This window comes from Phalacrocorax aristotelis, chromosome W, assembly GCF_949628215.1.
Source record: "Phalacrocorax aristotelis chromosome W, bGulAri2.1, whole genome shotgun sequence".
Lineage (NCBI taxonomy): Eukaryota > Metazoa > Chordata > Aves > Suliformes > Phalacrocoracidae > Phalacrocorax > Phalacrocorax aristotelis.
This window is the reverse complement of record NC_134310.1, coordinates 25,151,748-25,167,897: the sequence shown is the minus strand read 5'-3', so window position 1 is coordinate 25,167,897 and position 16,150 is coordinate 25,151,748. Positions and strand designations below refer to the sequence as shown.

The 16,150-nt window shown below is 54.2% G+C and overlaps 1 protein-coding gene across 1 annotated transcript; it reads right to left on the bottom strand.

The window, feature by feature from the left end:
- Positions 1-4,066: 4,066 nt before the first annotated feature.
- Positions 4,067-6,320, bottom strand: LOC142049749 (la-related protein 6-like). Its single transcript, XM_075077682.1, is given in 4 exon segments — positions 4,067-4,218; positions 4,221-5,133; positions 5,657-5,867; positions 6,154-6,320. Coding segments are annotated over 4 exon segments (1,443 nt in total).
- Positions 6,321-16,150: the final 9,830 nt, after the last annotated feature.

The window sequence follows — 16,150 nt, the reverse complement described above, 5'->3', positions numbered from 1 at the left end:
GTTCTTCGAGGTGCATTTTACACCCACACACTTGTAGTCCTGCTTTGCTCACAGGTTCGGACTGAACCAAAGGCACAGGCTGTTTTCTAGTTTAAATAGACATAATTTGAGAAGGACTGATATCCCAAAGAAAATGGAATTTTTGGAATTTTCTGCTAAGCCATAACAATTAAATATGTAAGCCTGGAAAAACAGAAGTTGAAGGCCAGAGAAGGGAAATGAGAGAGAGAAGCACTTGTTTTACGACTATATCATTGAGGAGAGCTGTGACACAGATCAAAGCAAAAGTCCCGCTTCAGTAGATGCTGAGAATGGGGTGATAAAGTGCATAGCCAAGTGTCCTGGTTTCAGCTGGGATAGAGAATTGTTGTAACCTGTGATTTGACTTGCATGTTATAGGAATTACTACAGCAGGAACCACCCAAACCAATGGGGGACAAGCCTTTCAAGAAGCAGTGCAAGTGCAGCAGTGACCCGACCTGAGCTGGCTTTGGTGCCCAGTAACTCCATGCAACACACCACCTCTCCTGTCCTGAGTGACCACAAGAACAGATGGAGACCAAAGCCGTGGACTAAATGATATCCATGTATTTTATCAAAGGATGGGAAGAGGGGGTGGAGGTTAGTGAGGTTGTATTGGAAAGTGTGGAACCTGAGCATGATGTAAATGGTATGGAATAAGGGGTGGATACTGTCCTGGTTTCAGCTGGGATAGAGTTAAATTTCTTCATAGTAGCTAGTATGGGGCTATGTTTTGGAGTTTTGCTGGAAACAGTGGTGATAATGTGGAGATGTTTTAGTTGTTGCTAAGTAGCAGTTACACTGGTCAAGGACTTTTTCAGCTCCCTGTGCTCTGCCAGGTGCACAAGAAGCTGGGAGGGGACACAGCCAGGACAGCTGACCCAAACTGACCAAAGGGATATTCCATACCATATGACATCATGCTCAGTATATAAAGCTGGGGAAAGAAGAAGGAAGGGGGGGACATTTGGAGTAATGGCGTTTGTCTTCCCAAGTAACCGTTACACATAAATGGAGCCCTGCTTTCCTGGAGATGGCTGAACACCTGCCTGCCCATGGGAAGTAATGAATGACTTCTCAGTCCTTTGATCATCTTGGTGGCCCTTCTCTGGACCCCTGCCAGCCTGTCCACATCCTTTTTGTATAGTGGGGACCAGAACTGTACACAGTACTCCAGGTGTGGCCTGACAAGCACTGAGTGGGATAACAACTTCTTTATCTCTGCTGGCGATGCCCTTTTTGATGCAACCCAGCATCCTGTTGGCCTGAGCATGGGAAGCTGGAAAGGCAGCTGCCCCCCCACAGTGAGGAGAATTAACCCCTTCTCAGCCAAAACCAGCACAGATTGGTACCTCTGCTGGAGAGGACGGAGACACATAGACCCACGACCAGCAAAGCCAGAGAGCCTGTCTCCTAAGAAGATCCCTATGGATCATCTGCATCGGATACATATTGCAGCCTTTGCAATGAAGAGACTCGCTCTTCTCCCTCCGGCTGCCTGCCTTAGCAAGGCTCTTCAGGACCTCCACGCCTTCCATCCAACTGGGACAAAACCTGATGGATTTTAATTTTAAACATACTTAGAGGGAACCAACAGGCCTGAGGGCACAAGGGAAAACCCTTCCTGTGGGTGTGGGAGTCAGCAAATAAACTTAGCAAGTGTGATGTTACAAGAGCTTATTTCAATATATCCTATATAGTATCTATATCATATACAGTACTGTAGACTTATTAGCCAAGCAAACAAATGCAGAACAGCTGGAGCTTGCTGGGCAAGACCTTCCTTCCTCTTAAAGTTATAAGCCTAGATGTGAGGTATCTAACACATGAAAGCAGCCTCCTCACCTATGAATGGCTGATGATGTTGACTTTGAGCAGCAACCGATTGCTCCGACATAGTGTGCGGGTTACTATTGGACCCCCTCTCTGCCATGCCACCCGTCTTCTGCACTGGTCTATACCTCAATTTAGAGCGTGGCTTGGGATTTACAGAGGCACAAGCAAACACGTAGACGTTATTTGCAACACAGTCATGCAGACTTTTGCGTTTCTCATGTCATACAGGAGGTTAACCTTCAAGGGCAGCATTTTGAGGGTTGACTCTTTATAGCATCTAGTCAGGTGGAGGGGCAAAATGAGAAACTCCTTTTGAAAAGCACTCCTCAAGACAGAAGGAAAGGGGTTTGGAAGTTTGCCCAACATGACACCAATAAAAGAACAAAATGAGAAGCAGTGCTGGAGTGGGTGCCGGAGCGCAGGCTCTCCATCTCGGGAGCCGACTTTTGCATTTACTCTCTGGTTGGGAGCTGAAGAAATAAGTTCTTCTGCTCCTTCTTCACTCCAGCAAGAACCAGAAGTGTCTGTGCTTCCAGGAGACAATTCCAAATTCCTTTGCACGTTGTGTTTTTATATTCAGAATTACTCAGACATAAGACAAACCACAGCACTATTTAACTTGCACTATGGCACAAAAAAAAACCCAACCAAAAACCCCAAACAAAACCCCAAAGCCACCCAAGCACAACACAAGCCCCCAAGTTCTTTACACTGATTTGGCAGAACAAGTCCATAGCTGAGGTCCTAGGACAGTTTGGCCAGAGGGAGGCAGTGAAAAGCAGCACATACGGTGGCATTCTCTCTAGCAGCAGGCTGGATCGAGCCGCTGGCAAACAGAACAGGCAGATAAACGCTGTTTCATAGAATAGTTTGGCTTGGAAAGGACTTTTATAGGCCACCTAGTCCAACCCCCCTGCCATGAGCAGGGACACCTTCCACCCAATCAGGTGGGAGGGAGGGGAGACGAGGTATTGGGGGAGTGGCAGGACGGTGTTGGTGGGTGGCAGTGGGGGTATGGCAGGGATGTGGAGGAGATGGGGGGAGTGGGTGGTGGTTGAGTAGGGGTGGTGTGCTTTCGGGGGTTGGTTGGGGCAGAAGGGGATGTCATAGGTTTGCTGGTATCTGTTGTGTTGGTTTCTGTTTCCATGAAAAGCTGTTCCTGCAAATGGCTGTGTGCCTGTGTGGGAGGGGGAGGGAGCACAGGGGCCACCGGGAAAGGGCACCCAAGGGGTACAGAAGCCCTGCTGAGCCCCAAAGGGCACCAAGACACAGCCAGGGCCGACTCACTGCCCACAGGGCAGGCAATGGCAGGGGGGACAGCACGGACACAGGCTTCCCCGGGCAAAGCAGCCCTTCGGTGGGGGAGCCACGACAGACAGCTCCTTGCAGGACTCGCGGACACAGCCCCACGCAGAAAGCAGCACGGGGACCCTGGGACAGGGACACAGCTCGGGGGCTGGGGAGGGCACAGACACACCCCAACAAGGCCTGCAAGGCCTCTGTCTTGAGCACGACCAGCGTCCCCTCCAGCAGGGACAGGGCTTGCTGCAAAGGCCCTCAAAGCCAATCAAGACAATCACACCCTTCCTCACTCCCACCTCACTCAGCTCCAGAGACCGGCTTTGCCTCCCTCACCCACCCAAATAACCCAAATCACCCCCAGAATGGTGAGGGAGGGAGCTGCAGGCCAGCCAGGGAACCCCCTCCCCTTCTCTGCCTCCACCGTGGGCAGCTGCAACACCAAAAATGGTGGGAGTGGGGGGGTGAGAGGGGTTGGGAATAGTGAAAAAAACTCACTGCAGCAGCCAGAAAGTGCCTGGAAGATTCGTCCCTCTTTATTGCCTATTTCCCATCCGAGATCCACAACGTGGGCCAGTGCAGCCAACGACGACTTCGGGGAACCACCTCAGCTTTGCGGGTAGGGCTTGCAGAAGGTGTGGGGTGAGGTCCCGTCAGAGCAGCCCCAGCACTGGTGGTCGTAGGGGATAAGCCCCTTCCTTTGAGCAGTCCCAAGTGATGCCGCTGGGGTGCTGGGAGCCCCTCTGGAGACTGCACAGGCGCCCTCTCGGTGCCACCAGCATGGTATGGTGCAGCTCCCGGGGTCGCTGCTGCTCAGCATCTCATCTCACATGCTGACCTGCTCTGAGCACTGTCATCAACCGATAACTACCGTCCCCTGCACCAGCTGCACCACCACTGCCCGCAGCTCTCAGGGCCCACACAGAGTTATTCTGATCGAGTGAAGTGGAAACGAAGAGAAAGAAAAATCCCCAAACCCAAAGGTAAATGAGCCTCGGTGCCGGAGGGTGAGCTTTCCTCTCCCCGTGCTGCTGCTGGAGCCCTTGGTGCCATCAGGAACATCGGGAGGCGAAGCACCCCACCCCACAGGCCAAGGGGCTCAGGCACCCGATTTCCTGCCAGGGAATTTCTGGGAGGAGGTGTGGCATGCAGAGCAGGCCTGCTGCCCCTGGGTGCCCAGGTATCCACCCCGCTCCCCCAGCCGCAGCCGTGGGGCCACTCCCTGCTGGAGCGGAAGCCGTGGCAGCCACCGGTGCCCAAGCCCATCCCGAGTGGGGGGAAGACTTTCCTGGTGAGGAGCGATCTTGTAAAGGTGTTGCTAAAGTCCCTGGGCTGGAAGGTGCTGCATGGCCAGGTGGGTGCCGAGGGTTCCGTGTTCAGGAGCAGGGACGGTGACACTGGAGCATTGCCTGACTCCGGAGAGCGGTAGAGCAGGGAGCCCCCAATGCCATAGGGGAAGATCGTGGCCGCTGCCTGCGCCTTCCAATCCCACTGGTGAACCAGCTTCTTCGCCACCTCCCTCTTGTTCTGAGGTTCCTTCTTGGAGACCTTCCAGCAGAGCCAGACCACCCTGATGCTCTCACCGCACCGGTGGCTTCGGCGGCCGAGGTGCTCAAAGGCCCTGCGGGCGCTCCCCAGCCTATCGTACTCCACCAGGGCACAGCGCTTTCTCAGCAGCTCGGGGAAGAGCGACGTGTATTTCCGCACATCCGAGGGCAGCTTGCGGCCCGGCCGCAGGATGCGGATGGATACAATGGCACCAAAGGGGCTGAACATACTCACGATGGTCTCCATGAAGTTATTCTGGATCGGCAGCAGCTCCCAGGCCAGCAGCAGTTTGCTGGGGGAGAAGCTCCGCAGGGACTTGGGCAGGGGGACCCGCCGCCTCACTTTGGTGCCCTCCTTGTTCACTTCCAGCAGCTCCGAGAACTGCAGGGCGTAGAGTGTGAGCCGCCAGTCACGCGTCAGGTATTTCACCTGTGGGAGAAAGGGAGCCACTGCGTCCCCATGAGTGTCCCCAGGCAGGGACCACCCTCAATCCATCATCCAGGCACGCTGAAGTCACGGCAAGGCACCATCCCCCTTTCACATGAGCAGATGTGGGTCTGCAGCAGGTGGTCTCCAGTGCCCCTGGATTGCAGCAACAAGCTGCCGCTTCCCAGTACCTCACACCACCAGCACTTCACTGCGCTTCTTTGGTTAAGGGATGGTCTCTCCCAAAGCAGCGCGGGGGGACAACCGGCAGAAGAGGCAAATCCAGCACTGAGGACTGTTCACTGCTTCCCCAGCCACCCTCCCTGGTTGCAGAACTGCTGCAGCACACCGAGGGCAGGGAGCAGAGCCCAGCTCTGCACCACCAGCACTTCCCTGGGACACAGACAGCCTGAGGGGAGCCTGGACCTCCCCACACACCCCACCAGAGACAGACAGAGCACACCCAGACACCCTCCACCCAAAGGCCCTTTCCCACCCCAGCTGGCAGGTGCCATGGACTGCCTACCTTCTTGAAGGACGTCAGCAGTTTGATGCTGACGAAGCCCATCTTCTTCTTTTGGACATGTTTCAGAAGGAAAGCATCCTTGGCCAGGTTCTCATCAGAAAGGTAGAACTCCACCTGGGACACAATCCTGCGGACCAGCTGCGGGTCGGGGGTGGAGGAGCTGCAGTCCAACAGATCAGCCCCCCAAACATCACTTACATCAGAGAAGCTCCTGGCAGAGCAGCAGAGACAGGGGTGTGAGCTGGTGGCCTTTGGGACGCACAGCACTGCCTGGTCTCAGCTACAGCAGTGCAGATGGCAGAGACACCGCAGAGACCCAGGGCCATCAATTACAGGGGAGCAACGCCAGCCTGCACCCCGTGTGCCTCCCGATGCTGGGAGCACCAGTGCCAGACCGTGAACCCCAATCCATCCCAGACAAGGGACACATTCCCCTGGGGACAAACACAAGGCAAGAGCAGGGCTCAGCCCCCCCACTCATCCCAGCGGCCACGTACCCGTTGAAGCTTCTTAAGAAGTCCTCCTGGCTGAGCAGGGTGAGCGAGCGGCTCTGCGGTGGAAGGAGATGCCGCACCGGGAGGGAACTCCTTTGTTCCAGCTGAGGGGTGCTGCAGCTGGGCTGGGAACCAAGCCCTGAGGCCACCCCGGAACTACCTGATGACATTGTCCTTCACCTGGGACATTACAAAGGAGAAGCACAGTGGTAGGAGGCTTCCCAACTGCAGCCAGCCCCAGGGCAGAGCCCTGCTCTGGGCTGCAGCCCCCAGCCCAGGGATGGGGGAAGCAGAGGCAGCTCGTTGCTGTGCCCTTACCTGCTTAGCAGTGCTGAGAAAGGCAGAAAGAGCTGTCTTTACCTCCTAGAGACCTGCAAGCAGCAGGCCCCAAACCTCCCCTCCTCCAAACTAAGGCTCCTAAAAGACAAAGTGAAATGAAGAAAGGTAAAACCCTTAGAGCACCCAAGCTGCTGGCTTATAAAGGCAGCCACTCAGAATGAGCTCCAGCAGGCATTTATGGGCCTGCCCCCTCTGAGACCCAGCAGGCTCCAGGTGAAACCTGTCTGCTGGTTAAACAGCCCCAGCTCAGCCCCGGGAGCAGCCATGATTGCTAAGCCAGGCCAGGTGGGCAGGGGAGGGGCAGAGCCACTGGCACTGGTACCGGTACCCAGTGGTGCCCGGTGGTGCCCAGCAGGGTGGTGAACTGCTGCCATGAGACATCTTGATCTGTGCCTCAGTTTCTGTGTCTTGTGCAGAGACAGTAACAGTGACATGGAGGTGGAAGGAGGGTTGATTCCAGGGCACTCTTTGGGCTCCTGGTGCTGCCAGAGTGACAGGCAAAGGTCTTTCTTCCTGCAGCACTATTCCTCATCCCAAGGAGAGGGAGCAGAAGAGCCCCAAGAATGGGCTGAAGCCCAGGGAAGGGCACAGGCCCCCTGGGAGGGGGTGACACTGTGGGGCAGGATGGCCCATAGCTTCAGTATGAGATGGGGAAGGAGGCCTGGGATGAAACTCATCCTTGATGCTTGACCCGCCACCATGGGCAGCGTGGAGATGGGGACACGGCTGTCAGAGCAGCGGGGGCTTGGGCAGGCAGGGTGGCCGTGCCAGGCCGGGGGCAATGCCAGGGCATGGTGGGCTGCCCAGGCGGCCGAGAACTGGAGCTGCCCATCTGTGCAGGCATGGGGTTTAGCCGATGTTGCTCTGTGCCCTGTGGCCACAAGGACCAGCCAAGGGCTCGCCACGCGTCCACCCTGAGCTCTCAGAACAACCTGTCACCAGACTGGCAGCACCTCCCATGCGGGCAGCCTGGTCCCCGGCTGCAGCACTGCAGTCTCCCCTGCCCAAACACCCTGCCCCAGCCATGCAGGGCTGCTGCCGATGAATCCCCGGGCTGTGCCGCACTCTCCAGCTCAAAGCTCGTCCTTCTGGGATGAGTCCTGGGGACCGGCAATGCCGAACCTCTTCTGGGGTGTCACAACCCCCCCGTTTTCCCTGGGGGCGGTGCACTTGCTGTCACTCCCGTACCACCTCCTGCCTCTCCCTGCTGGTTGGGAAGCGTGTGTCGGTGAGATGGTGGGTGGAAGAGAATGTCCTGGGGTGAGAGGTGGCCTGCCTGGCAGGGGAGCTGGCAACAGCCACGGTCCCTGAAGGGTGGTGGCACTTGGTGGCAGGGGACAACGAGGGCACACCTCACCTGAACTTGCAAAGGGTGGCAGGACACTACAGGGCCGAACTCCACCCCCCCATCTACGTTGCCTCTAGACTGGAAGTACCTGCTGCTGCCAACCAGCCTTTGCCCACGCGCGGGCACGGCCTGTCCCTGGCAGGCAGCAAGGGGCCGCGCAGGCAGCCCCACTTCCCCCGCCCTTCGCTGGGGTCCCATTGCCGAGCCCGGCAGCTCCCCGGCCTGCCAGCCCAGCCCCGCAGCAACGCTCGCGCCGGAGTCTCTGCAGGGATTTGCCCCCCGGGGAGGGGCGATGGAGCCAGCAGCGAGCTGAACGGGGCTGTGGGCGTGTTCTAACGGCAGCATTCTGAGCTGCGCTTCGCTTTCCACCTGCAGCCGGGTACGCTCGGGGTCAGGAGGGGCTGCTCTGCTCCCCAGGGGGAAATAAGGCCCTCATTCCCGCCCTGAGAGCTGGTATCCGAAGGAAGGTTCAGGCTGGTCCAGCCGTCCCCGCAAGACGGGATAATCCAGAGGGGGAGTGAAGCGAGCAAGGACACAGAGGGAGAGGCTGACGGTAAAGCTTCCCCTTCCCAAGGGGTGAGAGCAGGAATGACCTGTCAGCCAGCACATCCCTGTCTCGCTGCTCCCATCCTCCACACCTAGTCTGGAAGCATAATTAGAAAATGCTTCTTGTGGCCCCGTGCAGAGCAGCAGCCTGACCTTTCAGACGCTTCTCCCCTCCGTGAACTTTGGTGTAACGGGCATATTACCCCTTGTGCTGGTTTTGGCTGAGAAGGGGTTAATTCTCTCACTGTGGAGGGTCGGCTACCCTTCCAGCTTTCTGAGCTCTGCCTCGTGGCGGGGGGCTGGGAGGGGAAGGGCCATGGTGGGGGCGGGTGACCCCAACTGGCCAACGGCATGTTCATGCCATACCATGTGACACCAGGAGCAGTATATGAAGGGGGAGCAGTTGGCGGCTCAGGAGCGGCGCGGCATTGGGTCGGTGGGCGGTGAGCAGCTGCGGCACGTGCGGTTCGTTTCAGCGGTTCGTTCCCCCTCTCCCCTCCCTTCCCCCCTCCCCCGGGGCTTTGCGCCTCTCGTTGTTCTCCTTTACATTGCATTTCTGTTGTTGTTTCTTGTAATTTTCATTATTAAACTGTTCTTATACCAACCCACGAGCATTACCCTTCTGATTCTCTCCCCCATCTACCGGTGGGGGAGTGAGCGAGCGACTGTGTGGGGCTGAGCTGCTGGCTAAACCACGACAGTCTTTTTGGCGCCCAACGTGGGGCTCAAGGGTTGGAGGTAATAACAGCTGCTGGTCACAGCACCATGTTGTTCTTTTTGCAGTTGGTGTTAAAGATCGGTGTTGGTTTGTTTAGTCTGCTGTGTTCTGCTGTGATTAGTAACATTTTTCCTATGAGATTTCTTCATACAAACATTCATTTTCAGCTTTATCTGGTATTTGGGTGTTTTTTGCTGAAACGGTTACTGTACTTGGGATACCACCTTGATGAGGCAATTAGCAATTATACCTCCTCCTCGGAGAGATTTTATATGGAGGAAATACAGAACCGCACCTTTGCAACTTTGTGCTATGATGTCTGTGCCTTTGTTACAACAACCTTTTTGTATCTTGAACATCCTTGGGTGGTTAAGGTGCACTTATTGTTAGTTTTTGGGCATGTTGTTTTGGTTTGGACTAAGCAGCTTAAGAATATCACCCAGAAATCTGCCCCAAGGCTTGATAGTTACGAGTGGCAGGGCATGTGGGATAGCATGGGCAAATACCTAGGGCAGTGGGCACCCCCAGTGTTTTGGAGTTTCACCCCCGAACAAGTGCAGAATCCTAAAAAACTAGTAGAATATTTGGAGAAAGTATGTTGTTACGCTGGGAACTCCAGAGAGACACAGATAACTGCAAGGTGCTGGGGCCTGGCCCATGCATACCGAGCCCTGCCCAACAGTAGTCAGTGCCCCCAGGGGGAAGAGAATGTCTCTGGGTTGAAATGCAAAGTGACTGGCACTGTAGTCACTCCAGCCCTGAGGACAGGCACTGCAGCCACTCAAACCCCCACAACAAGTACCAGAGCTAGCTCAGAAAATAAACCCGTACCAGTATCAGTTGCCCCCATACACAAGACGAAACATTGGAAGCGGACATCAACTCATTTAAAACGGGATGATGAAGAACCAGGGCCGTCACGGGGAGAGGAGGAAGAAGTCATAAATGAAATAGAGACCACCCGATCCCTGTCCTTCAGCCAGTTGCGAGATATGCGAAAAGATTATAGCCATCGTTGAGGTGAGCACATTGTCACCTGGCTGCTCCGATGCTGGGATAATGGGGCCAGTAGCCTGGAACTAGAGGCAAAAGAAGCCAGACAACTGGGATCCCTTTCTGGGGAAGGGGGCGTTGACAAAGCAATTGGAAAAAAACCACAAGCCCTCAGCCTCAGGAGGCGATTCCTGCCCGGAGTAAAGGAAAGGTATCCCTTTAAAGAAGATGTTACATATCGCCCAGGAAAATGGACAACTGTGGAGAAAGGCATCCAGTATCTAAGGGAATTAGCTGTGTTTGAGGTGATTTATGGTGACCTGGACGATCAACGGTCCTTCAAAGATCCAGATGAAGCCGAATGCACACGACCCACGTGGCGCAAGTTTGTACGGAGCGCACCATCTTCGCATGCAAAGTCATTGGCAGTGATGTCCTGGAAAGGTGACGCGACACCAACCGTGGCGGAGATGATTGATAGACTCCGGGATTGTGAAACAAATCTCTCTTCCTCACTCGTCTCTGCTGTGGAGAAACTATCCCAAGAGGTCCAGCAACTCAAAGAAGATCTGTCCTACTCCCCACCTCGACAGAGCAGTGTCTCAGCTGTTAGGAATAAGCGTCCTTTGGCTCAAAGTAGGGGATACACACCACGGGCCACCCTATGGTTCTACCTGCGTGACCACGGAGAGGACATGATGAGGTGGGATGGCAAGCCTACCTCGACCCTACAGGCACGAGTGCGTGAACTGCAAGGAAGAACAGGCACTCAGGGAGGCTCTTCCAGGAAAGCTGCTGCTCCAGTTTCCAGCGAGCAAGTCCCCAGACAGAGGAGTAGAAGCGCTGGTTTTATTTCTAAGCGTAATAGAGGGACTCCTGATTCACATTTGCAGGAGGTGAGTTGTGACTGCCACGATCAGGACTAGAGGGGCCCTGCCTCCAGCCGGGTGGAGGAAAGGGATAACCGGGCTTACTGGACTGTGTGGATACGATGGCCTGGCACGTCCGACCCATAGGAGTATAAAGCTTTAGTGGACACCAGCGCACAGTGCACCTTAATGCCATCAAACTAGAAAGGGGCAGAACCCATCAGCATTGCTGGAGTGACAGGGGGATCCCAAGAGCTAACTGTATTGGAGGCCGAAGTGAGCCTAACTGGGAATGAGTGGCAGAAGCACCCCATTGTGACCGGCCCCGAGGCTCCGTGCATCCTTGGCATAGACCATCTCAGGAGAGGGTATGTCAAGGACCCAAAAGGTTACAGGTGGGCTTTTGGTGTAGCTGCCTTGGAGATGGAGGAAACTAAACAGCTGTCTACCTTGCCTGGCCTCTCGAAGGACCCTTCTGTTGTGGGGTTGCTGAAGGTTAAAGAACAACAGGTGCCAATCGCCACCACAGCAGTGTACCGGTGGCAATATCGCACCAACAGAGACTCTCTGATCCCCATCCATGAACACATTCACCAACTGAGGAGCCAAGGAGTCATCAGTAAGATCCACTCACCCTTTAACAGTCCCATGTGGCCAGTGCGGAAGTCTAATGGAGAGTGGAGGTTAACAGTAGACTATCGTGGCCTGAATGAAGTCACTCCACCGTTGAGTGCTGCTGTGCCAGACATGCTAGAACTTCAATACGAACTGGAGTCCAAGGCGGCCAAGTGGTATGCCACAACCGATATTGCTAACGCATTCTTCTCAATCCCTCTGGCAGCAGAGTGCAGGCCACAGTTTGCTTTCACATGGACGGGCGTCCAGTACACCTGGAATCGACTGCCCCAGGGGTGTAAACACAGTCCTACCATTTGCCATGAACTGATTCAGACTGTACTGGAACAGGGAGACGCTCCAGAACACCTTCAATACATTGATGACATCATTGTGTGGGGCAACACAGCGGAAGAAGTTTTTGAGAAAGGAGAGAAAATAGTCCAAATCCTTCTGAAAGCTGGTTTTGCCATAAAACAAAGTAAGGTGAAGGGACCCGCACGAGAAATCCAGTTCTTAGGAATCAAATGGCAAGATGGTCGTCGTCAGATTCCAACGGATGTGATCAACAAAATAGCAGCCATGTCTCCACCAACTAGCAAAAAGGAGACGGAAGCTTTCTTGGGCGTTGTGGGTTTTTGGAGAATGCATATTCCAAATTACAGTCTGATCGTAAGCCCTCTCTATCAAGTGACCCGGAAGAAGAATGATTTCAAATGGGGCCCTGAGCAACGACAAGCCTTTGAACAGATTAAACGAGAAATAGTTCATGCAGTAGCTCTTGGGCCAGTCTGGGCAGGACAAGATGTAAAAAATGTGCTCTACACTGCAGCCGGGGAGAATGGCCCTACCTGGAGCCTCTGGCAGAAAGCACTAGGGGGAGACCCGAGATCGACCCCTAGGGTTTTGGAGTCGGGGATACAGAGGGTCCGAAGCCCGATGTACTCCAACTGAAAAAGAGATATTGGCAGCATATGAAGGGGTCCGAGCTGCTTCAGAAGTGGTTGGTACTGCGGCACAGCTGCTCCTGGCACCCCGACTGCCAGTGCTGGGCTGGATGTTCAAAGGAAACCTCCCCTCTACACACCATGCAACTGATGCTACGCGGAGTAAATGGGTTGCACTGATCACCCAGCGGGCTCGAGTAGGAAGCCCCAGTCGCCCAGGAATCTTGGAAGTGATTATGGACTGGCCAGAAGGCAAAGATTTTGGATTATCACCAGAGGAGGAGGTGACACATGCTGAAGAAGCCCCACTCTCTAACAAACTGCTAGAAGGTGAAAAGCAGTATGCCCTGTTCACTGATGGGTCCTGTTGCCTTGTGGGAAAGCACCGGAGATGGAAGGCTGCTGTATGGAGTCCTACACGACAAGTAGCAGAAACTGCTGAAGGAAAAGGTGAATCGAGCCGGTTTGCAGAGGTAAAGGCCATCCAGCTGGCCTTGGACATTGCTGAACGGGAAAAGTGGCCAGTGCTCTATCTTTATACTGTCTCCTGGATGGTGGCAAATGCCCTGTGGGGCTGGCTGCAGCAGTGGAAGCAAAGCAACTGGCAGCGCAGAGGCAAACCCATCTGGGCCGTCACAATGTGGCAAGATATTGCTGCCCGGGTAGAGAACCTGGTTGTAAAGGTACGGCATGTGGATGCTCACGTCCCCAGGAGTCGGGCCACTGAAGAACATCGGAACGACCAGCAGGTAGATCAGGCTGCCAAGATTGAAGTGGCTGAGGTGGATCTGGACTGGCAACATAAGGGTGAACTATTTCTAGCTCGGTGGGCCCATGACACGTCAGGCCATCAAGGGAGAGATGCTACATACAGGTGGGCTCGTGATCGAGGGGTGGACTTGGCCATGGATGTTATTGCACAGGTTATCCACGAATGTGACACGTGCGCTGCAATCAAGCAAGCGAAGCGGGTAAAGCCTCTGTGGTGTGGGAGACAATGGCTGAAGTATAAATATGGGGAGGCCTGGCAGATTGACTATATCACACTCCCACAGACCCGCCAAGGCAAGCGCCATGCGCTCACCATGGTAGAAGCAACCACGGGCTGGCTGGAAACATCTCCTGTCCCCCACGCCACTGCCCGGAACACTCTCCTGGCTCTCAAACAACAAGTCCTGTGGCGACATGGCACCCCAGAGAGAACTGAGTCAGACAAGGGGACTCATTTCCGAAATAGCCTCATAGACACCTGGGCCAAAGAGCACGGCATTGAGTGGGTGTGTCACATCCCCTGTCACGCACCAGCCTCTGGGAAAATTGAACGGTACAATGGACTCTTAAAAACTACACAGAGAGCAATGCGGGGGTGGGACATTCAAGCACTGGGATACACATTTAGCAAAAGCCACGTGGTTAGTCAACAGGAGGGGATCTGCCAACCGAGCTGGCCCTGCCCAGTCAGAAATCCTACATACTGTGGAAGGGGACAGAGTCCCTGCAGTGCACGCAAAAAGTATGCTGGGCAAAAGAGTCTGGGTTCTTCCTGCCTCAGGCAAAGGCAAACCCACGCGTGGGATTGCTTTTGCTCGAGGACCTGGGTGCACTTGGTGGGTGATGTGGGAGGATGGAGAAATCCGATGTGTGCCTCAAGGGGATTTGATTTTGGGCGAAAACAGGCAATGAACTGAATGGCGCAATGTGAACTGCTATATAATATTGTGTGTCACCTCCGTGTTGTATCAATGATATCAGAGTATGAGCCTCCCAACCCATGGAAGATAAACTATGAAACAAGCCGTGCAGCAGTGATGGAAGGATGACCGACTCGGTATACAGCAACCCAACGCCACACACACCACCTCTCTCACCCTCAAAGACTGATACGGCGGATGGAGCCCAGAGTCATGGACTGGGTGAACTCAATGGACATTTTAATGGACATCTTACAGGGAAGGTCCATGAAGTAAGGGAATGATGCCGGTGTATTATGTTAAAGGATGGGTAGGGGAAGGGTGGTGGTTGGTACGGTTGTATTGCATCGTATGGGACCTGGGCATGGTGTAAATGGTATGGAATAAGGGGTGGAGAATGTGCTGGTTTTGGCTGAGAAGGGGTTAATTCTCCTCACTGTGGGGGGGCGGCTGCCTTTCCATCTTCCCATGCTCTGCCTCATGGCGGGGGTCTGGGAGGGGCAGGGCCATGGTGGGGGCGGGTGACCCCGACTGGCCAACGGAATGTACATGCCATACCATGTGACACCATGACCAGTATATGAAGGGGGAGCAGTTGGCGGCTCGGGAGCGGCGCGGCATTGAGTCGGCGGGTGGTGAGCGGCTGCGTCACGTGCGGTTTGTTTCGGTGTTTCATTCCCCCTCTCCCCTCCCTTCCCCCCTCCCCCGGGGTTTTGCGCCTCTTGTTGTTCTCCTTTACATTGCATTTCTGTTGTTGTTTCTTTGAATTTTCATTATTAAACTGTTCTTATCCCAACCCACGAGCATTACCCTTCTGATTCTCTCCCCCATCTACCGGTGGGGAAGTGAGCGAGCAACTGTGTGGGGTTGAGCTGCCGGCTAAGCCACGACACAAACCCTGGCCATCTCCAAGCCTCCTCTGAAGTACAGCTGCTGCTGGTATGTCTTTGTCCAATTATATTTTCCATTGTACCCTCAAATTACCAGAGAGACATGTCTCAGGCTCCAGAGAAAATGTAATGGGAGGCGCAGTAGATGAGGACGACGTATTCTTGTTCCTTTTATTACAAAGGGAAAGAAAACATTTTCCTTTCCACACTGAATAAAACAGGCTGCGATTGTTTGCTTTTTGCCCAGCATAGCAGCGTGAATGGGGAAAGCACCAGGTTATCGGCTTCTTTTCTCCTGTTTCATCCCCAGCTGAAACATGAAAGACAGCAGCACCTTGCCCTCATCAATAGTCCGGCATCACTGAGTCCTGCCTAACTCTCACCGTCTTTCCCCACCCTTTTTATCCCCTGGATGTAACCCATGTCTTCCTGAGTTCCCGGCCCCTAATCTAGGTAACATCCTCTTACAAGAAGGGGTCACCCCAAATGATGTGAAAATCCTGCTTTGATGCTCTGGCAGTGCTTAAGCCTTAAATTTTCTCTGCTTGCAGTTTAACCAAATAGCTTATGCCTTAATCATGCAGAAAAAGTTTCCGTACCCCTATAAAGTGAAAATAACACCAGCTTGTTTGACCTCATTCGGTTAAGAGACAATATGCGTTGTTCTCATCAAAACACAAAACCTTTTTCCTTCTGAAAACATTCAGCATTTGAAGGTGTTAAACACCTCAAAGGCATTTGTAGGATCTGTCAACACCGGCTAATCTGCTCAAAAACCATTCGCCGCACACATTTTGTCCCCGCTGCTACAGGTGAGGAGGTTGAGGGCAGAGGAGAGAGTGTGAAGGTTTTGGAAAGAGCTGGGTCCGTGAGGAAGAACCAGCTAAGCCTTTGCTTGCTGAAACGACTGTAGTGAAGTACAATGCCCAGGTGCACATGAACGTGAGTGTGTGAAAGGCAACTCAAGCTAAAGCTGGAAGAAGCGAAGGCCAAGCACTGGTTGCTAGGGATTTGAGGGAAAGCTGTGGTCAGGGCTCTGACCCC